This window comes from Ischnura elegans, chromosome 12 (assembly GCF_921293095.1).
Source record: "Ischnura elegans chromosome 12, ioIscEleg1.1, whole genome shotgun sequence".
Classification (NCBI taxonomy): Eukaryota; Metazoa; Arthropoda; class Insecta; order Odonata; family Coenagrionidae; genus Ischnura; species Ischnura elegans.
Window position 1 is genome coordinate 48,672,386 of NC_060257.1, and position 23,120 is coordinate 48,695,505.

A 23,120-nucleotide genomic window follows, 5' to 3' on the forward strand; every position below is an offset into this window, starting at 1 on the left:
GCACATGGCTCTCCAGCTGGCAGTGTTGCCAAGCCGAATCTTTGGAGATCGCTTTGGCGCTCATTCTGCCGCCCCCGAAAGTACCGTTACTCCCAAGGCTGGCAACGCCAGTCAGCCGGATGGAGGGGAGCGTAGGGGAAAAGGGAAGGGGATGGAGAGGAACGGAGAGGTGGAAGGGGCAGCGCTTCTGATTGGCTACTTGCTATTTTCCACCCAGCCGCCTTCAGTTCAGAAAAATGGTATAGGAAAACCACGGTTCCTGGTGGGGTTATGGATTATTCATTAAAAATGTCTTATTATTTATGCAACTTTTTATTACAACTGAAATTAGTTGTTGCTATTAATATCCTGAGTTTGAAATACAGAATTGAAGCATTGCATAACCATGGCGGAACTATTTTGACCTGTAATCAAAGTAAGCAATTTTACTTGATTTTAATACTTGTATAGCAGACTTTGCTCAGTAATTAGTTTTTAAACCAATTATTGATTGTTTGAGGCGTAACTTGGTGAAAGCGATTCATAATTAAATTAAAAAAGAAGAACTTTGTGCTTTCACATTAATATTTATTCACGACCATGGTTTCAACGTTAGACGTCATCATCAGTGACCACAGACGTCATCATCACCTGATGATGACGTCTAACGTTGAAACCATGGTCGTGAATAAATATTAATGTGAAAGCACAGAGTTCTTCTTTTTTAATTTAAACCAATTATTAATTTTTCCCATAATTGCAACTAATTACATCAATCCTTGGAAGTCTTAGTTCATTGAGATTTTCCAATTTGTTAATTTTATGTCAAAAGCATCATTGTAATAAATCAAGGAAGTAGAATGTGTTGTATCATGAGTTTATGCAACTAAGTAGTATATGGAAGGAAAAAGCTATTGTGCGTGCATTCCAGCTGGCAAATGTAACGACCAAAGTATGCTTTTATGCCTACAGTTTAAATTAACTTGTGAGTTAAGCGAACTTTTTACTCACTAATTTCTACACATCAAATACTTAATTTCACAATTTTCATCTTCAGATAGGCTAATTATTATTTCAAAGAATAACTGCCAAAAACATGGCATAACTTTTTTTTCCTTCCTGTCACTGAAGAAAAAATGCAATCCAGTTGTATAAATAACCAATGTTAATCCCTAAAACTCCATTGTAATTTTTAAGGTTGCACACTTTCTTGTCTTAATAGGGTTTTCTTCAGCTTAAGAAACTATTGTCAGTAATGAGTTGTTAATGAAAGTCCTCTCTTGTGCCAACACTAACCGAATGTGACTTTCTGTTACTCACCTTAATGACAGTTTGTTAATGCAAAACATGACCGCAGCTCGTCCCTAGCAAACAATATAGTCAGGGTTCCCACACAACCGTGAAAACCTTAAAACCGTGAATAAGCCGTGAATTTCATCTACCGTGATAAAACCTGGAAAAAGCCATGAATTTCGCCATGAAACCGTAAAAAGTATCTCAATCTTGATAATAATACTATGATTGACTGATCAAATTCGATATGTTAATCATGTTTCATGGTCAGGCACGCACAAACTCTTAGTCTACGCAATTCTCTACACACGAATATTCGAAGTATAGTAATTGGTCCGTACTATATGACGACACATTGACCGATATTTTCCATTTTAATGGCGGAAGTCTGTTATTTTGTCTGAGCGTTTCAATTTCAGTGATAGCTTGGGATGGACTTGTATTAGAAAAAGGACGAATGAAATAACTTGCATTTCTAATGGACCCAGAATGAACCATTTACGAAAATTATCTGATTTGTAACTTGAAGTTCAGTTCCCATGCAAAATTAGGGCACATGCCATATGCTTCGAAATATGAGTTTGCCATTGGAATTTTACTTAAGGAAACATTTCACGGCAAATAGGCTTTCAATTTATGGCAATAGCTCTCAATAGGCTACACTCACCTAGTTTAAATTTATGTGAATAATAAAGTAAATGTGAAAATAACGTGTGTGTTTCAGCAGGTATTTATTTTGTCTATATATATGTATTTAAAACCAAGTGCATTATACATAATTATATGAAATTGATTTTTTTGATTTATTACATTCTATAAACAATTTTAATAAATATTTCCATCGATCTCAGAAAGATTGGGTAAGGGAAATGTGGTTCCTGTGCGGTAATAACTACGTGCGCAAAAAACAATCACTCGTCGAAGAATTAAAGAAGGACTTCCAGTGTTCAGACGGAAGAAGGTCCTTAGGGCATTCGCATATTAAAGTAGGCCATGGTATTCGGCGTCCGGGCAAGAGCGCGGTTGGGTTGGGCCTTTAGTTGGCCCTGAATTTTCCAAACGTTGATGTCATAACAGATTGATCACTCTACATTGCTGCGTTTGCATTCACGGCGTATGTCGTGTACGTTAATATTTAGTTAATATGCGGCCAGTGATTGTCCTATTGTTGGCTTATTAACGGACCATGAATTTGCCGACATTGAGACCGTGAAAACCTGGGGAAAAAACGTGAAAACTTAGAAAAAAATGTGAAAACTTGGAAAAAAAATGTGAAAACCTGGAAAAAACCATGAATTTTATATTATTATCAGATTATTTAGGTAGAGTGGGAACTCTGACAGTGTCAGCTCCTGCGTGTAAGGCTAGATTTTTCGATCAGTCACAAAGCAAATATATTTCTTGTCCTAGCTGAATCAAGTGGAAACTCCTAGCAATGGTCTTATTAAATAATAAACTTAGTCGTAGTAATTTCTTTGAATATAAATTTTTTACTTGGTATGCGCTTACTTATTGTAATATTCTTCTCGAAGATAGGTATAATAAAGCAAATTTAGAGAACAGGGTGTATTGTGTTAATATTTAAATGTCCATAACTTTGTGCAGGCATCAAGTCACTGGAAAATGACTCATACAACAGTCAAACCTATCTTTGCTTGCAACATGGAAGTACCTAACTATATTTTATTGAGCCATTGGTTTTGAAGTTAGCATAGGCATGTGTTTTTGTACAACAGTTTCTCTAAATATGTTACAATTAACAATTCGTTTTGCAAAAACTGCAAATGATTTGGAATAAATGTAGCTTTATTTTTTATGAAAACTGAAAGTTTTGGGAAGAAGAACTATGGAAATCTCAAGCGCTCAAAGTTGGACAACATGATCTCAAGCGTAAAAAGAGGGCACTTTCTTTGAGAAAAAGGAATTTGCCTGAAATTTCGTGGAGCTGAATTTTTTTTAGTATATGACCCTATGTAGATATGAGCGATAGATCTAATGCTTTTGGTCCCATTGAAATTGGTAGCTTTGTGTAGACTATAGAGCTCCTTAAAATTGTCTTGCATTTTTTTACAAGCTGTAAGTATTCATCATTAAATTCTTTTTCACAAAGAAAATGCCCTCGGAATTGCAAATATTCTGAACCTTCAACAAGCCCTTTCCTTGCAATTACATTGTTTATGGTGAAACCTGTATGACTGAACCCCTATGCTATGGGTTGGGAGGTTCTGTAATGTTAAGTCTAGGGTGCTAGCTGAGCTTTTGATTATGATAATCTCAGTGCAGGCATGATTAGTTAATTTTCATATCTGGGAATACTCAGGAATGAAGCTGAAAATTATGCTTCTATCCATTATTTGTTTCACCCTGTAATAGTTACAGTTACTCCGCATCTAAATTTCTTAATAGGTTTTCCACGTGATTTTGTGTCATAACTTTAAGGATCTTGTTGTAAATTACTAATTTAAAACATATCTTTTATCTTTCTTCTCTGCTTCAACAGCAATGCTCACTTTTTTACATCTTTTAATTTACAGCTTTATTTGCCGTAAGTGCAATGTGGATATATTTTATTTGGTTGTATGTTCTCATGTCTATAATTAAAAGTTAATGGGGATGAAGAAAGGTGGTGCTTTTTGTTAATATGGACTAGGCATCTACTTGAATAAAATTTACTCCTATTTTTCTGTAAAGACGTATGTACTTATGATGTAGTAATGTTCTACCATATTCATCAATAACTGCGTGGCTATGTATTTCAGAAATGCTGTTTAGTGTTTTTTTTATCATTGTTGTGTGTTCTGCCGTCTGTAATTCAAGTACTTACACATTTGAGCTTCATTGTTTTTGTTTGAAGTAGAACTGCCGAGATGCACAAGAGACAATGTTTTTCTGCAAAATTCTCTTGCTGCTACTTTATTGTGGCTTTTTGTGACTGTATCTCATTATTGAGGATCGTCATTGAATGCGTGAATATGACTTTTGAAAGTCAATGTTTTAGTTGTCATCGCTAGAATCAGTTGATTGCAATAAAATAAGTTGTCTTCAAGCGCAGGTACAATCGTATCTTTGCATATAAGTAATCATTACCTATTTGACATTTTTATGCAGATATTCTTTCGAGGAGTTTGTCGCATGCAAAGTTTGCCATGTGCGTTGATATCTTCGGCATTCTTCCCACCCAGTGAAGAGCAAGAAGCAATGGAGGACTTCTCACCTTCTTTTTCATGTGGGCGCTACAAGAAGTTATGTGACCAGACTTGAGAATTTATACTGGGCAACAGTTTTTAACAGCAAAGTTATAAAGTTATGGAGATCCTCAGGCTATATCAACATGTTTCTCTGGACTTATTTCAGAGTGACAAATACTTGTCTTCTGCCAATGCTTGTTCTATGGCAAAAGTGAGCATGAAAGTGTTCAGATGGGAGATTTTTAGTTTTTTTGGCCTGCAGGATCATTCTTATTAGCTTTGTCCAATCTCCTATAATAGGGTTTTTGTAGGTGCAAGCATTTTATTACTTCTGAATCCTAATTTGCATTTGTTTGATGACATCTTTTTATTCGGTGTGATATTGATTTATGACAGAATTTTATTGCTTGTTGCCTATCTTTATTTGTTTTTACCTGAAATGAAAATTTGAGCTGCAAATAATTTTTGTAGACAGCCCATAGGTATTTTTTTCAATATACCATTCCTATGGCCTTGATCATGGAAAGTGTACAATTTCAGCTCTTTGGAAGCATATTTCATGCGGAGAAATTCTGGTTCCTAATGGGATTATAATGGTGACGTGTATCATCATTCCCAACATGGATAGTGGTGTGATAGACACTGTAGAAATGAATTTTGTGGAACGTGAAACCTTCTCACATAGAACTTCGGAGCAATGTGCAAGTGCAAATATCGGTTAAAAATATAACTTTTGGGTCCCCCATGAATATGTTTTGGACCATTGTCATTTATTATTTACATGTATTTTTTGATCCATTCCATTAGTACATCTATCATATCTTCTTAGAATTGTTCCAAAAGTTTCAGCAGGCTTGAGTAAAAGTTTAAATTTTTGTTATTGTACTCTTTCCAGTATCTTGTCAGGGAATGCATTTTGCTGGGGTTTGCATTGTAATCTTTTCATAGACTTCAGCTTTTAAGAACATTTCCTTATTAATTCATTTGTCTATACATACAATATTTCAAATATGTATTTATTGTATTTGAGAAGAAATGAAGAATAACTCTTTGATTTATTTTAAAGGAAGCGATATAAGTTTTCCCTTGCTATGATTTTTCTGGCGAATAACTTTGGATTTGTAGAATTATGGTGAAATTGATGTATTTAAAGCCATGAATTAATGAAGCTTGATTAGTTCCAAAATATTCCGTGATGAGAGATGTGACAGTGATTAATAGTGGCATTCGTCACTAAAAGAAAAATGGTGCTTTATTTATTTTCCTCTCTGAAGTTAAAGTTAAACCAAGGTGAATTGTTATGCATTGGCATCATTGTTAACCTTTATTGTTGATCTTTTTCATTTGTTTTGTTACAAGATAAAGTTTCCTGTTTAATATATTTGTACTTTTTTATAGATAATTACATGAATACATATCTCTTGAAATATTCTTATTTAATGACTAACATTCTTATGTCGCATTGTTATTCTTGTTAATGCCTTCAGTTAGCATGAGATTATCCTGTTTTCTTTACCTGTGGTAATCATCTTTGACGAATTAATTTTGTAGTGGTTAAAGTAGTACAGAAAAACCTCTGTATAGGTAATTCAAAGGGACCAGGAAAATGGAGACTTAGTTGTTCGGTAGTTCTGTTTATTGAGGGATTATGTGGGTTGCATTGTCAGGATGAGCTATGACTCCGTGTAAAATGTCGTTAATAAAGCAGCTGCAGTGGACTCCTATTTAGATATTATATGAAGGAACGAGTAATTCTGACCATGGTAACAAATAATCCATATCCATTGCATACGAATGGATCCCCTTGCATGATGTCGACAAGAGCTGAAATTTGGCTGGTATATGGGAACAGAAAATTAAATTAAGTGCTGAAAATCTCAGCTTTCTGAACCCCATCCCCCAAAATATTCAATATGACACAAATTTCGATTTTCCCATGCCCTCCTCAAGTTAATTGCTTCCAATGCCTGGAGTGACCTTAGCCTTTGTTAATTATTCGGATACGGGGAGAATTGGTGCTTTGGATAATGTACCTTTCTGTGTTGATTCTGAGAATCTGGTGAATCAATCGTTTAAATCTAAACTTTCACGGGCCACCTTAACATGTTATGGGCGTGTGCAATCCAATTGACAAAACAATGGAAATTTTTCGGATAACTTTTGATTCCACCGGAATTTTGCTTATATACTGCCAATTGGATGTTCTTTTTGGGAAAATATTGAATATCCACCTCCTTCCATGAGAAAATATTCATAATGCATTCCCGTATTTTGGTGCGTAGCTATGGTCTACAGGCGATAATGGTTTATATATGTGCAGTGTCAGGCTTGGGCATTTCTTTGCATTAGAGCAACAAGATTTCTGTATTGACCATTTTGGCATATTCAGATTATATTCCCTCTACCCAAATATTGAGGGATTTAAAGTAAATAAGTATCTCATAACACCCTGTTAACTCCCGACCATATTCAATAACCATAAGCTGAAAAATGGGGGGTGATAAGGTATCCTAGGCCAAACTGGCATTCCTGCCTCTAGCAAGCTACTCAGCTTGTGGCAACGCCCAATCAGATATGTGATACAAAGCTCTAGGTTGCTCTGAAGAGAAAACTGTTTGGATGATGTGGTATTTTAAAATCATATTCGATATAAATGAATTGTGTAATTGTTTCTCAGTAACAAAATGCTCTGAGAAATAATTTTACAATTAAAACACTAATAAGTAGTCGTTTTCCTATCTAGAGTGAATATGAGAACTCATCATAGGGAGGTTTGGCTATTGTAACAGTCAGTTATTGAAACTTTTTCTCTAAATATAATTTATTTGAAGGGCCTAAGACCTTTGATTGGATGACTTCAAATAGAGAGTAGTAGAATGAACTTTGCATACTTATGAATTGATTTTCAAAAGTCCTTTTTTTTTAAGAACCTCTCATCCCTCTCTCTGTGTGCTGTGATTATCATTAATGAGATGCAAGTCATGTTGCAATGAGTTAATGAATCAGTAAATTTAGATTCAGATATCAGTGGTCAGTTCCTTACAGTTACATGGTGCAGTATTAACTTGAAAACATTTTTATTGTAAGCTTGACTGATGAGGTCGAAATGAGTTTTTTATGATTCTGTACTTAAGAAGAATAACATACATTCTCATATTAGCAATTTTTTTTCCAAAAGTTCAAATTAGATAGGGAGCTAGATTTTTTGTTTAAAATGATGAAGTATTAAAGCCTTTAAAATGTATTTTTAATAAGTTTTACCAACTTAGTACATTTACTTAGTCGGCTTTCTTAATGTCAGTTTTATTTCAAAATCGATTTCTAATCATGAAGAGCAAAATACTTTTGAGTTCATAGTATGACATCAATGTGGACACACACAATGTAACTTTTCTTAAGAATTATTTTTTGATGATCTTATTCTATTACTATCAGAGGAGGTTATTTCATATGAAATTCAATTCGTGAAAAAAAAGGCTGAAAATATTATGAGCCCGTAAGTAATGTAATGCTTTCTGTGTAGTTGGTATGGCATTATTTCAGTTATACATGAGATTTCATTTGAAATGAAAAGTCCATTACTTTTGTGGAAGGTAAAAATGAAAAAGCTGTTTTTTTTAAGTGCCTCAAGTAAATTAAAAAGGAGAAGTTTATGGAAAATATTCAATGTAGTTCAAGATAAATATGAAATAAAAGTTGAAAAAACTGCTGGTAGATTTCAAAAAGTGAGAAAAGATGTTCACAAACCAATGGAATTCATTGCTGCTTTTCTCACCATTTTCACGTGATGCACATCAAGTTGCTATCATGAAATTGCCTATCCACTGCTATTTTAATACTTTTTTGCTCTTGTAGAATGTGTGTATGCTATGGATTTCATGAAACAAATATGAGCTTATTCAAGTTATTTTGATTGTTGCCATGAGAAAAATAATTTTTTAAGTAGTCAGCTCCATTATTTGGTACAAATGGCTTTTAAAATAATCAATTTAACTCAAATGTAAAATGAAGATATATACTAAAAGTTCATCCAGTTGATTATGTTAGATGTTTCTATTATTTACACAGCCACATAAGTTCATTTTACTTAGCTTTGTGAGAAAATGAGTCCAATAGGTAGTGCAATATGGGAGATATTAATTAATAGTCTGTTTGGTTCCTGTGATGACAAGGATGCAAGCAAGGCAGCTTATTCGGTTGATAAATAGATTAGATTCTATATACTTGCCAGGTATCAAACCTGCCACAGCATTAAAAGGAAACCCTGTCAGGAAATATATGTTTATAATAATAATAATAGTTTCATTAGCCAAGAGAACCAATTCAGGCTTGTAATTGGCATAGGCTTCGTCAATACAATACACTGATGAATAGCATGGAATGGCTGGTATATCAGGTATTATTCACTTAAAAGAAATAGACATTTTCAAAGTCAATTAGTCACAGCATAACATTTCAGACACAGGCAATGCTCATTGAATAAGTTTACAAATGTAATTATTTTCTTTACAAAAATTTATTAATTCATCAACACTGAGCAAGGATTTTTTAAAATCAGGTTACAGTTGAGATTTATGTTACTTAAGCTTGCATAGAAGTCATTTATGCTGTGGTGCCTAGCTAAACTTTGTGGAAGTTCGATTTAGCTTTTCTGCTGATTGTTATGGAGAGTTTAAACTATTGCCAAAGACACTGTTTGGGGAATGAAAAAATAGTGCTGATAATTAGCCTGAACTTCAAGGTAATACTCATGACCACCTCTAATTTATTTAAATGATTCAACACTAATGGGAAATTTTCTAAAATATCGATATTACAATGTATCCAACATGAGATGAGACAGATATATTGCAAAATGTTTTGTTTTCATCGATAATTTATTCTCAGCTTCATTTGTAACCCCACATAATATGTGTATTGTTAATGAGTTTATACGGTGGAACTTCATATTGAAGGAATTTTACATATGGAGGCATGCATTGCAGAAAGATATGAGTATCCAAGTTTACATTTCACTGAATGTGACTAGGTGTATAGACCATTTGGTGGCCCCTAAGTGAATGACTGCCTTGGGAATGGGCAAGTTTAATTTTGATGAAGTACCATCACACTGGGATGCAGGTTAAAATTTCCATTTATGTTTTACAATAGTCTCCATTTGATGGCTATGCATGACTCGGTCCAAAGTGCTTTGTCACCTCTTCGAAATTACCTATCCTCAGCCACTTTCCTATCCTCTCGCTGGATTTCTGCGCATTCAGGGGCCACCAAGTTTTGACCACATTGGTTGCGGTTCAGTCAACAAACTTTTGCTCTCCTCTGTTAACAAATTCAGGGATGGGTAATTTACAGATAGTTTATACTGCAATAATAATATCTTCATCTGTTGGAAAGAATCTTTTGTTGTTATTCACTCCAGCTTTTATTTTTTTATTGAAAAATATCTCTCTCTCTATCTCTACATAAAAACTAATCGTAAAGTCTCATGAGCTACCTTGGTATTTTATCAAAGGTCAAGTTTTTAAATTTGAATTACAGTTAATTGTTGACAGCAGTTGAAGGTTGGGAGCTGCTAGAGACTCAGTTGCTGTGTGTGAGGCTTAAATGGCTTGAGCAATTAAGAATATTGACTTTTAGAGATTTTGCTGTATGGATGGTTGCAGGTATTCATTTTTTCCCTGAGCAACAAAGGACTTGTAAATTCAATAAGAACTTAATATTTAAATAAAAAAGAATAAATTCTGGATGGAATTCAGTTTGTGCATTTAATTTTTTCTTTTGGGAGATCAATGTAGCGACAGTTCCAGAATAATCATTTGCTCTATGGAACTTACATTCTTTCTAGGATGGTTCCATTGTGATTTTTTTTGCTTTCCTATGCTAGTTTTATACAATGTATCTTGACGTAGTAATTAGAAGTTATTTATATGAACATGCGCAGTTAGTCACATACACTTTAAATTTATTTAAAAAAAAGCCTAAAGAAGGCTTAAAAGCAGAAAGAAAAATTTCCATGGTCATGTCATATGTTATTGGGTTTCATGTGAGTTAATTATCATGAATATTCAACATCTGAAAAGCACTATGTACGCTATACGCCCCTGGAGATGAGGGATATAATGTTAAAAATTGAGCGCATTGTTGTGTAGTAAGAAATTCAGGGAAAAGTTTATGGACTGGTGATTTTATTGTCCATCCAGATGCAAAACTTATCATCATTATAAGCATTTCTGGTTATAAGTTAATGTAGGGATTCAATTTCTTGTGATGCATTGTACTATGAATCAACTCATCATAATCATGAAATGCTATGACGAATAGGTCAGATTTCGCTAGGTCGGAAGGGCATAGATATCCTCTGAATTAATTTTCTATTACCCATATGCTTGCTAGGAAGAACATGTAATATGCATCCATTGCTTTCACTGAAGCACAGAAGGCTCGGCCCTCAGCAAGGGGAAATAATGAAACATGATGCAATGTCAGTTATTGGAATACTGATATCCTTAAAATATTTCTTTGTGCAAACTCAAATAATGCTTTCATAGCCTATTAGATGTAGTGTTTACTCTTCAAAAATACTTCTCTAAAACTAGTGAAGTATTAGTGCTCGTCATAAATCAGAAATATAACTGTAAATAGCCAAACCAAACTTTGTTATTTTTTTATTACCTATTCTTAATATGATAACAGTAATTTCAGTTCGTTTCTTCTGGCTAGAGAATGGCAATCTAGGTGGTGTCGCCTTAGTCCTGAATATGCAATCCAGGATCAGTCAAACAAGCAAAAATTTCTTAATTAACGTGAGCCAATACAGAAGTGATGTGAGAAATGATCAAAGTGTATTAATAATGTGTGGACAAACATATCTCTAACTATAGCTTCACCTACATCATCATTATTAATTTTCCAATTACTTAAAATGCAATGGCGAATGCAAGATATGTATGAGCTTTAGATTAGTGCAAAATCAAACCCGCTGAGTGTGCAGAAGTGAAACCCACTAATTCAAGGTTTGCCTTTGCCAACCTAACTATGTTTACAGCAAGGCTGCTGTGGCAGATTTAGAAGGGTTCATTGTACAAGATTGGGAACTATACTATGTATTTGGAAGGGAAAGAGTTCAATTCTGATTTGTTTTGGACAGAAAGCAGTCAACCCAATCATAGGGAAAAGCAAATTGTAATTCATTATTGCAGAATTCCTCTATCTAAAGCGTTGGTTGTTTTGTTTGGTGGAGGTGGGAGAAACAGAAGGGCAAGACATGATCTCTCCTTCCTTCCCTTTCAAAGACTATTGGCTGTTAATAGTGTGAGCTGAATACACATTAGATGCTACAGCTTGAAGTAATGTTGAAGTATTTTCTCCATTTCCAGTCCTCAAAATTGTTTGCACCAAAAGATACTTGGTGTAATATTTTATTTCCCATATCTACTATGTCAGGTGAACTCAAGGAAGTAAGAAAGTTAGCATTGTTGGTCTCAAAAATTGCCCTGAGAGCAACAGTTGTTTCTCTTTTAATAATGAGTGTGAGGTTAGCTGTGATTGAACGTATTCGTATGAGTGAAGAGGACAAATAATTACATTATCATATTGCTTGAAAACATTGAGTACACAACAAACTGTGGTGCTGCAAATTATGAATTTATGTTTTGCATTGGCATTTCTCTGGCCAGCTCAATGTTTTCCTTGTTTTATTAGCCCCACTTAAGAAAAAAATCCTCCCATTGCTGAAGGAATTATTTCATAAAATTTTCTTGCGGCCAATTTTTAGAACAAGATTTGCAATGAATTATCTGTATGTGGCTTTTGGTGCGAGATTCCAGTGCTCATATGTCTATAGAAAAAAATTTTCCCTGAACCTGGTGAAATCGGTGCCAAAATTAGCCATTTGGTTGATCTTGAATTAATGGGAAAATTAGCATGAAACTTTAGGAATGCCTAGTGTCTAAGATATTTAAAAATTCTGTTTATATTTTACCCGTTTCTCATCAATTCAAAGTGTATCATAGTAGGAGACATTTTGGAATGATAACTAATGTGGATATAATATGGAATGGAGAAGTGAACTTAGGAAAAGACAAGAATTGTCAGTTTTTGCTAAATCAGCCATAACTGCTGCATCCAATGACTTAATGATATATTGTCGCATCAAAATATATGATTTACTGCTCCATTGTTATTAGCCATTCCTGTAATTTTTTTATTACTCTCTTCGTTTGAATTTGTTGTCTTTTCACTACCATATTCTTTTAGTGTGTGCACTCAGTGATGTGGTTACCATTAATTTATGTCTGCTTATCTATCAGCAAGAACGTGCTGTCAATCCGTTTTTTTTTCCTTGAAATTCAACTGAGCAGAATCTCAAGACTGTAACATATGCTCAGTTGCCATGTATATTTGGGTAATTTCTTTAACGGCAAGTGATGGTTACGTTAAGTTGAATATGTCACCATATTGAGGTGATGGTAATGTCTTTATTGCACTCCTATGTATTGATTTGAGTGCTTTGTTTTGTCATTTGTTGAGGAGTGAAAAATGTAGGAGTTTGACATCCTTAATTATTCTTTTCAGGTGGTTCCTCCTTCAAGTGGTGGCTACCATGCTCAACCTGCGTTGGGTGCTGGCCTGGATGGCCATCCAGCTGCCTCAACTACAGCCTCTTCTGCCCTCGGAGGCCCTGGGTTGGGTCCTCAAGGGGTGTCTCAGCCACCTGGCCATCCAGCCTCATCTCTTCCCCAAGCCCAGCCACCTGGTGGCCTTCCTTCAGCAGGACTGCTTGGTCAAAGCCTCCAGCAAACCCCACCTCCAGTCATGCCTCCTGCACAACCTGCCAAGGTAAACACCTTCATTTAAAGTGAGGCCAAGTGTACGGGGTGATTCAGGGCAATGTGTTCAAACTGCATTGATTCAGAGGGTTCCTAGCGGTCAGGAAACTCATGGAATAGTCAGAGAAATGAGAATATGGTCTGATTCCAGAGACATAGCAAAAAAGATGAAAATCTTGGTTTAGCATTGCTTTGGTTGTTGTGTTGCTTTGTTTGAGGAGTGAGTCTGTGTTTTATTGCTGTCCTGACCAAAGGGAGTCGAACTGACTTGGTGCTACTTCACTTGGTTTCACTATATACTTTTAGATGAAATCCATTTAAAAATATATATATATCACTCCGTTTGATGAAATCTGTCTGAAATATTAAATGTACCACAGCTTTACTGTTGATATGATGTCAACAGGATGTAAAGAATTTGTACTGGAAATCTAAGAAAAGTCAGAGAAATTGAAAATGTAAAATTGCTATGAGTTCTTCTTGCAAAGGTTTCTGCCATAAGTGGTAGATATTCTTGTGGTTTTCAGAGGGTTCCTAGCGGTCAGGAAATTGTCAAATGAAAATCCTGATAGGTACGAACTGATTCATTATGGCTGCATCCGAAGGACATTGATGCCAACTGGAAGGATTGAAGTTCATTACTGAAAATGGATCTTTATTGTTTATTAAAAAAACATTTCCAGGACATGTCATGGTATAGTGGTGGCTTTTGGTCAAAATTTACCTGCCAAGTTAACAGCAACTGCATATTGTGTATAGAAGTGCATAAAAAATTGTTATAGTGCTGTAGGTTGATACTATATCAATGCTGAAATGCAGTGCTCATGTGCACCTGGCGAAACTCAGGCATGGTGTAGTTTTGAGGTGTTGATAAGTTTAGTGACAGAAACTGGCTAAGCTGTATAATTATGGTGAATGTGTAACACTTCAAGTAGTGTTCTTAATCTTAATTTTTTGCTCATTTGTGCAGGTCAAAAAAGGAGTCAAGAGAAAGGCTGATACTACAACCCCAACTGCGACTGCATTTGACCCCCCTCCTCCGCCAATGCCACCCCCTCACCACCACCATCACCCTCCGCATCACCCCTCATCGTCGTCAGGTTCAGTCCCAGGAGGATACCACACAGCCTCACCCTCACCTCTCTTATCTCAAGACCCCAGTGGCGGAGCCCCATCTTCAAAGGTTGCCAAGATCTCAACTAGGAGGGAGTCGGGGCGTCAAATAAAGAAGGTCGTGAAGGATCTCCCTGACTCACAGGTAAAACACCTTTTATCATCACTTTCTGTGTGTAGTTTAATATTCAGAAGAAATGCAGATCTTATCTCATCTGATATATTATGCAAATATAATGAAACTTCTAAGTTACTCCTATGGTGAACCTGGGAAAGAAGTTAAATAGAGGAATATTTTCCAAATTAGGTATTACTGGGGACCAGAAGGAGCTTTCCTTTTAATTTTTTTCACAGCGAATTTTTGCTGTGGATTCGTTAAAGTTGAGTTTTCTAGATTAGAGATGATTTAAAAATGTGAATTGATGCTGGATAGTGTTTTCAGGAGGTTTTCTGGGTGTAACCTCCACCCACTTCATTTCAGTTGCAGCGTGTACCAGAGGATGCTCACCATGCTTTTGGCCAAGCACAACTTCCTCTCGTAGCCGGTGGAATGGCATCTCAGGTATGCTGCATATCTTAGCATTCATTTCATTTTTTGTTATAAGTACCAGTGAATGTATTGAATATCAGCAGTGTTAGAACTTATAAGGTGTAATTGATGGTAATAAAGATTAATAATGGATTAGAAAAATGAAGTATTTCTTAATAATTAAATTTACTTGAATGAGATTTGTATGAAGGGTTTTTTAATGGACTTCCTTTATTTCACTCCCTTTAGCCTCAGCACAGTGGCAAGCCCAAAGAAAAGCTCTCAGAGTCATTGAAAGCATGTAATGAAATTCTCAAGGAACTCTTCTCTAAAAAGCATTCGGTAAGTTGACAGATGTGAAAGTCAGCATTGTTTTTGGAATGTTGCATAAAGATGTGAAATGCTATACATAACCATCATAGAAGATGTAGACAACATTGTCATGAGGAATATGTAAGAGCTATTCCACCACACTGCTGTGAGGTAAACACATTGAAACCTAATGCTATCCTATTTTGGTCATATGTGGGTAATGAGAAGTATACTCTTAGTTTACAAGGATTTCTTGTGGGAGGGTTTGAAGTCTCTGAAGATAGGTGTGTGTGTGTGGATTATAAATTTTGCTTGTCAATTGAAAAAGATTATAATGCTGCCCAGCAATGTTATAATGCTTATTATTTTTTTATATTTCTAGGGATATGCATGGCCATTTTATAAACCAGTGGATGCAGAACTTCTGGGTTTGCATGATTACCATGACATAATCAAAAAGCCCATGGACTTGGGTACTGTAAAGGTAAGCTAGATTTAAGTCAATTGCTTGTGTTATTTTATTCTAACATCAAAGGATTGATGCCACCATGAGAAATGCCGAGTCCCGTACTATGATTAGTTGACATGCATTTGCCATGTCTCGTAGCCATGCACCCATTGTCAGGTTCAGGTTGTGTCCCAGAGATTAATTTTTAGAGAAGTATTTTAAAATTATGTCAAATTTATGACTATTTTTGATAAAAATTAAATATTTACTGTTATCATAAATCTCTTGATAAAAATATATTGGTGTTTTGAGCATTTTCTGCAATAAGCCTAGCTGCTACTGAAAATTGAAAATCGTATCTATATGTTGTATTGTCCAATAATCTATTGTGATGTCAACATTTAACTACAGCACAACCTGGGATTGTAAATAAATGATCCAGTAGTCATGCTAACTCCGCTGAAAAAGAAGTAAGCTTTGAGCTAGTTGAAAACCTGATTTGTTTTGGTACCTGAAGTAACAAAAATAACTTGAAGACTCATTAAGGCATGGTAATAGGTGGTGGCATCTGTTACCTTGATGTTGGTATATTATTTTTATGCATTTCCCTAGGTTCCTATAACGCAAAACTAATTTTGCTTACATATTTTAGCAAAAAATGGACAACCGCGAGTACAGGACAGGTTCTGAATTTGCCGCTGATGTGAGACTCATTTTTACCAATTGCTACAAGTATAATCCTCCAGACCATGATGTTGTGGCAATGGCAAGAAAGTTACAAGATGTGTTTGAGATGAGGTGGGTGACATGGTGAGGAAAAATTGTTTCATTACTTCTCTTTAGTTTCTTGTGAAATACTTCATATTACTCACATGCTAATAATTATTTATTGCATTTACCTAGGGCAAAGTAAAGTTTAATCCTGACTTCTTAATTAAACTTACTCTTGAAGAGAAATTGATGAGATGTGACTTGAGAAATTTGGTTGGAGTGTTAAACTGTTGTGAAGTTGTGCTTGAACTATCACTTGTGTTGGTACATTGGGTATCATGTGATGTAGAATGAATGCAGTGGCTTGTAATCATTCATATCTTTGTGTATGGCAGACACACATCCAATTTATAATTTATCCCTGATCTGTTGTAAGGTCATGTACGTTTGGTTACTCCAGGTCATTTTTAAGGCCGTTTTACACGGGGCACGGAATTGCGCAGGTTAGAGCTGCATTAATTTCTAAAATGGTGTGGAATTGCGCGAATGCATGAACCAAATCAGAACAGGGGCTATTTTGCCGTCTCACATCCACTCATTCTCGTATGTGTTCTAGCAATTCACTGCTTTACACAATGCAATTTTGATTGTGCCTTCGCACGTCAGATTGTGCAATTCCGTGTAACGTGTAAAACGGCCTTTAGGATTGTGATTGTGGTGGCTGGAGTCTCAAGTCCATCTAAATTTTTGCATGATTATCTCTTGGCTTTCTTGCCTTAGAATTTTGTCTTTGCCCAAACTTAAATACTAACTGGGGAAAGTCATTTTAATTATTACTTCCGTATGCTTGTTTCTAGTTTTTGCATGCTATCTACTGGTTTTGAGGTTAATATACGAGGGTAATCCAGAAAGTTACCACTGTTTGTGTGTTGCGTGAGAAATAGCAGGGGTAGAGCTGCCATATTGACATTGACGTTCACAGTAGATCAGTACGTTTCTAGCTGTGCTTGGCAGAGCATCATACGTTCACATGTCCAGTTATAGCCTAAAAAAAAGAGAACCATTTTATAAAATACCGCCAAGTGTGAAGTGCATTGTGTAACACGATTTCTTTGGGTAAAAAATCACTCAGCAGCCAAAATTCACCGTGAATTGTGTGTGGTTTATGAACCATACATTATGAGTGAGGGTGTGTTCCGTTAGTGGGTACATTTTTTTTTAATGGAAGAACAAACATTCACGACAAAGAAAGATGTGGTAGGCCTTCTCTTGTCAGTGAACACCCATGGAAAAAAGTGAATTAAATGGTTTGTGAGAATCGTCAATTCACAATGCATCTCAGCAGTTCAGCAATGATGAAGAGCTTTGAAACACCGTGACAGGTTGGCTCTATTCACAGGTGGCAGATTTTTATGATTAGGGGTTGATGAAGACTGTTAAAAGATACAACAAGTGCTTGAATCGAAATGTTTCTATCTTCACTGGTTTAAAATTTATTTCAAAATAGTAGTACTTTCTGGATTACCCTGTTATTTGTGGTATTGATGATGTGTTGGTGTATGCACTAGGTTGAAGTAGGTTCTTGCGACTGGCTCCAATAATGGTTTACCGTTAGCTAGTCTGCATTTATTTCCTTGAGTAATTATGGGGTGGATGTAATAAGGGCTTATGTTATACAGTGAAACCTCGATATAACGACACCCCACGGTGCACTAATAAACACTCGCTATAGCGAATTGTTGCTTTACCGGAGGTGGAGCAAATAATAGCCAATATACCTGTTGCAAACAGATATACAGGAACAGGAGTGGTGCGGCGACAGATAAACATCTATCTGATAAACGTAAGCATAAAGCGTTTTTTGCATCACTAAATTTCCTTACTCAAATAATGACTAACTATTCAAACAATTTATAAGCGCCGCACTGAATAAAAATCATGCATTGTTCAAAAAACAAAGCATTGTTTCGTCATCATTATATTTATCGAACGACAGTTTACCACATAAATTTGAGACTGAGCACTCCATTAACTTCATTTCTAACAGATCGCTAGCAATTACAGAGGTTAAGGAGTCTTCATGAAAGTCTTCCGGCGGTGAAACCCTCGCTATGGCGAGAGCCAACACCGAAAGGGTCTCGTAAAAACGAATTTTTAACACGTTTATTATAGGGTCAATTGACGGTGTATCGGCTATCTCTCGTAATAGCGGGGGTGTCGCTATAGCCCCTACTCGCTTTAACGAGGTTCCACTGTAGTAAATATTGATTAATATTCTTGTGGGTTTATTTCTATAAAATTGTAATTAAAGCAAAGTGTCCATGCTCACTGTTATGCTTTCGTTCTATATTACCATTCATTCCCTGAGGGTGATTTTCGAGGTTTTGGAGTTGACAAATACTTAATATCTCATATATTGGAATGCTAATCACTAAGGCTTCTTGGAATGGTTGATTATATGATTTGATCTGTTTGTCAAATACCTCTCATGTCATTTACTATTAGAGGTTAAAATCTGTTATTTAATTTTTATTATAGGTAGGGAATTCAAATCTCTTAATTCCTCTCTTCTTAAAGAAGGATTCTAGATTCAAGAATCTTCCCTTTTTTCTCCATCATTCATATTTTTTTGTATCCAAATGATATACAAAGGAAAACAGCTGATGCATTCCAATTCAAAACTGTCGAACATGAGTTTCATTTGCATCCTCTGTTGTGTATAGGAGAAGTAATTGGTGAAATTTCAATGGCAGCTAGATCGTTTTGTACTATTACACTGTTGAGGCAATTTTAGCTGTCTGTGTTCTGTATGTTCCTAGAAGTTTGGGTTTTGACAAGTATTGACCTGAATAGTAGATTTTAGTAATCACTGCATTTTTTATAATGCTTTGCCACCACAGAGGGTAAGGAGATCCCAGAACCTATCTCATCCTATGGCATTATTCTGCAAACCTTCTATTCCACATTGACCTGGGGGTAGAGCGAATACAAATTTTGTTCGCTGGTGAAAGGAATGGGCATATCGATTCTCAAATACTTCATACTGTCATGCATGGCAGTGCCACTCTTGCTCTCTGTTTAGCAACATGAGTCAAATTAGCAATTTTTGGTAGGTTATTGCAGCATCTTCAAATAAATTCCACTAATGCCACATCCATCAACTTTCATTTTCATTCCTAATGTAACTCATCGGCCCCTCATGTATGGAAATGAATTCCTGATTTTTCTCTTTGACTAGAAGGCTGTGTAAAATTTGGTACTTTGCGCAATGCTTTTATTTGGTCATCAGTACTCTTTATGCTGGATGGTGGTTATGTTTATAGTACAAGATCGTTGATGACTTGGTTCTTGTTGTTCAAATTGCCAGATATTAGTCCATGATAGATAAATTTGAAATGGCACATGGAGTAAGTATTTTCTATAGTACTTTTGAGAGTAGTGTCTCAATCTTTTTTGCGTTATTATTGGCATGTATTTTACTTTATTTTTATGTGATTGGATTTTGTTGTTTTAATGATGACTTATTTATGCTTATAAGGTATGCTAAAATTCCTGATGAGCCCATTCCAATGGTTGGAGATGGAGCCATTGTTGGTGGTGCCGGAGCTAGTGCTGGAGCATTGGTTGAGGGAACCACCAAAACGTCATCCAGTGATTCAGAGTCTGGTTCAAGCCCAAGCTCTTCATCAGAGTCTGAGGATTCTGAGGAAGAACGAGAACGAAAGCTTATTTTCCTTCAGGAGCAGGTAAACTTAGTTTCCTTGGAATTTTGGAGTCTCCAATATTGAGTGAAGCTCAAGTGAAGGGTTGATTTAAATTTTCGGGGATGGCAATCGGGAAAAAATCTTGAAGTCAATTAACAATTGGCAATATATTTTGCAACTAACAGATAGGATTTATGGTTGAAAACATTACCCAATATTCTGTCCTCACATGCCCTTACTGTCTGAACTTCTCAAGCCTTTGTGTATATTCATACCATGTCTTATATTCTGTTAAATGTAGAGATGTGTTTGGAGTATTAAATGTAATTAATTTCAAGGTACATACAAGGCAGTTACCTCTCTCACAAAACTTTGCCATTTGGTAAGCAAAGGGACTTGAAAGCGCTTCTGGAAAAAATACTGTAAAATTGTCTAAAGTACTTCTGTAGAAGTATTCTTTCTTGATTTTCCTTGGTCACCCCCTTGTATATCTCTTGTTATTTGAAGTTGCCCTGAATTTTCATTTAGTGTAAGTTTAAATTTCACTTGTTAATCTGGCTAACCTTATTTGTTGGCTTGGGAATTTGGAAATTACATTTGTGTGTATTAGGAATATATTGGCAGTATTTTCAAAAGCTGCTACCACAATCCATCCAAATGGTAGAAAATACCTTAAAAGAAATGCAATCTGAGAAACGTAAGGTGTGCGTAACCTTGGTTTTATTTGAATTGCTCTCCTAATTTTTTATAGTATGGAATATTGGAGGAATAATCTTGCTAAATATTCAACTTCCTATGTTGTGGAATGTTTTAAGGTCAGAATAAGTTAGTTAAATAGTTACGAAGTCAATCATTGTTTGAATACCCTTGATACTTGCTATTAGTTTTTTTTCATTTTGGTACCTCATGTTCATTTGAAGTAGTCTTTCCTTGATTATACCTTTCCCAAGTTTATTAGACTAACAAAATTCCAACAAAAAAGTAATTATGCCCTCCGTGATGGTTTATTGAAGGATGAGATTTTCTTTCAAATTTAGTTCACCAAACCTTTTGGGAGTTCAAGTGTCATCTTTTTACAAACATGACCCATGCTTCACATCAATTTAAATTTAAAATAGTAGCTCTAAGAAGTATATTGTTTATATCATTCAAGCTCAAAGCTATGCAAGAAGAAATGAAGAAATTAGTTGATGAAACTAAGAAGAAAAAGAAGAAGAAAGACAAAAAGAAGAAAGGTGATAAGGATAAGGATCCTGGCAAAAGTGGTGTTGGTATGGCTGGCCTTTCGGACGGGATGGGTGCAATGGGGATGCTTCATGTTATGATGCCAGGAGTTAATGCAGCTGCGGCGATGGATGTGAAACCACCTATGGGTCTTGTGGACTCGAAACCACTTGTTGCAGCTGCTGTTTCTGCTGGTAAGACCCTGTTAAAATTTATGAATGGCTAGTGATAAACTTAAAACTGGAATAAAAATTGGATGCTCTGGCAAACTGTTTGAAACGTTTTAGTTCTATGTATTCAATGTAGTTGATAGTGATGTTAAAAATTATAATAAATTTTTATTGATGGTGGTTTCTTGCCCCTCCCTTTCACCTTGGCCCTGACAAGCATTTAATAATTGTAAAACCTTTATTGTATTGGTGAATATATATTCATATGTAGCCATATCTTACTCAATGTAAGTTTCTTATATTATTATGTCCTTAGGACTGTTACTTTTGAAATGAAAAGTATTCAGGATAGATTTGAGCTCATATTTTATATTCAGGTGTAGTATTTGTGTGTCATTCCATTAGTCACATTACGTACTTATCCTCTGGGGTTGAAATTTTGAATTTCTGTTGTATTGTGGTAGTCTTACCAATGAAGTAAAATGATGCAAAGGAGGTAATCATGAAACAGTAATGACATTTATAAATTAAAATTTTTGAGTATATTGGATCTGTTACTTCATTGTCTGTTTAACATCATTATGGGTACCTATTCATTGTACTCCTGTGCCGGAATTTACTTCTTGTAACAATCCCAGTTGGTGGCACCAAATTTTTGTGAAGATGCAATAATGAGCTCAATTAACTGTTTATTTCCGTAGCCAGAGAAGGACCAAAAATTTCTTAAAGCCTGCTGCGCAATAGTGGAGATAAATATTATTGAGTGACCTGACATGGTATTGCATTTCACGATATTTTTTTTGCCTTTCCTATATTTCCAAGCTTAAGCTTTTCTGTGCCAGGTACTTCATGTTGTCTTATTTTTATTTTCAGGAGGAGCGTCAGGAACTGGGAAAGGGGCGGGTGGTAGGAGTAAAGGTGGGAAAGCAACGAGATCAAATAGTGCTGGAAATGCTGGAGCAGCCCCTGCTAAGAGAGCCAAAGTTAATTCTCGGTCGTCTGCCGGTGGAAGGCGGAAAGCTGGTGCAGCTGCGAATGCAGCAGCTGCTGCTGCTGCTAGTGGTGTGGTGGGAGGCGTTGGAAACGCCAGTGGTGTTGGTGCTGGTAGTGCGGCAGCGGCTGCCGCAGGAACATTGCCGTCGGTTTATAGTGGCATTGATTCCGAGGATGAAGATAGTGCAAAGCCTATGTCGTACGATGAAAAGCGGCAGTTGAGCTTGGACATCAATAAACTCCCAGGTATTGTTATCATACAAATTTTCTCCTTCGTGCTGGCCAATTTGACATATCCTATTTTACTGGTAATTTAGATTGGGCACAACGTGAATTCTATGTTAGTTCTTCAGCTAGTGTGGCTGCATAGTAGTTCTCGTTGATTTAATTATTTTATAGTTACAGTAAAACCTCTCTTAAACGAAACTCAAGGGACCGAAATTTTGCCGTTTTGTTGATCGGGAGTTCGTTCCCCAGAGGTGATGCGCACGTTGCATCATTCTAGGGGCTCTGAAATTGAAGCAAGTCTGCATGCGTTATCTTCATTCTACCTTCGCATACTTCAAAACAGTGCGTATTTCTTCAGCTGCAATGCAAATCGCGGGCAATAGACCACATTTAGGAAGCC

At 35.9% G+C, this 23,120-nt stretch overlaps 1 protein-coding gene across 8 annotated transcripts in view; it reads left to right on the forward strand.

Annotated features, from left to right (window-relative positions):
- LOC124169672 (homeotic protein female sterile-like) overlaps positions 1-23,120 on the forward strand; it is a 107,712-nt gene that overhangs the window by 46,034 nt on the left and 38,558 nt on the right. For 5 of the 8 annotated variants that reach the window (XM_046548335.1, XM_046548336.1, XM_046548337.1 and 2 more), the window contains 9 exons: positions 13,035-13,298; positions 14,259-14,546; positions 14,883-14,963; positions 15,180-15,272; positions 15,625-15,726; positions 16,343-16,500; positions 19,940-20,147; positions 21,259-21,523; positions 22,373-22,738. In XM_046548335.1, the coding sequence (XP_046404291.1) occupies positions 13,035-13,298; positions 14,259-14,546; positions 14,883-14,963; positions 15,180-15,272; positions 15,625-15,726; positions 16,343-16,500; positions 19,940-20,147; positions 21,259-21,523; positions 22,373-22,738 (1,825 nt within the window). The remainder of the gene's footprint in view (positions 1-13,034; positions 13,299-14,258; positions 14,547-14,882; positions 14,964-15,179; positions 15,273-15,624; positions 15,727-16,342; positions 16,501-19,939; positions 20,148-21,258; positions 21,524-22,372; positions 22,739-23,120) is intronic. The other 3 variants (XM_046548339.1, XM_046548334.1, XM_046548333.1) reach the window with 2 other exon arrangements.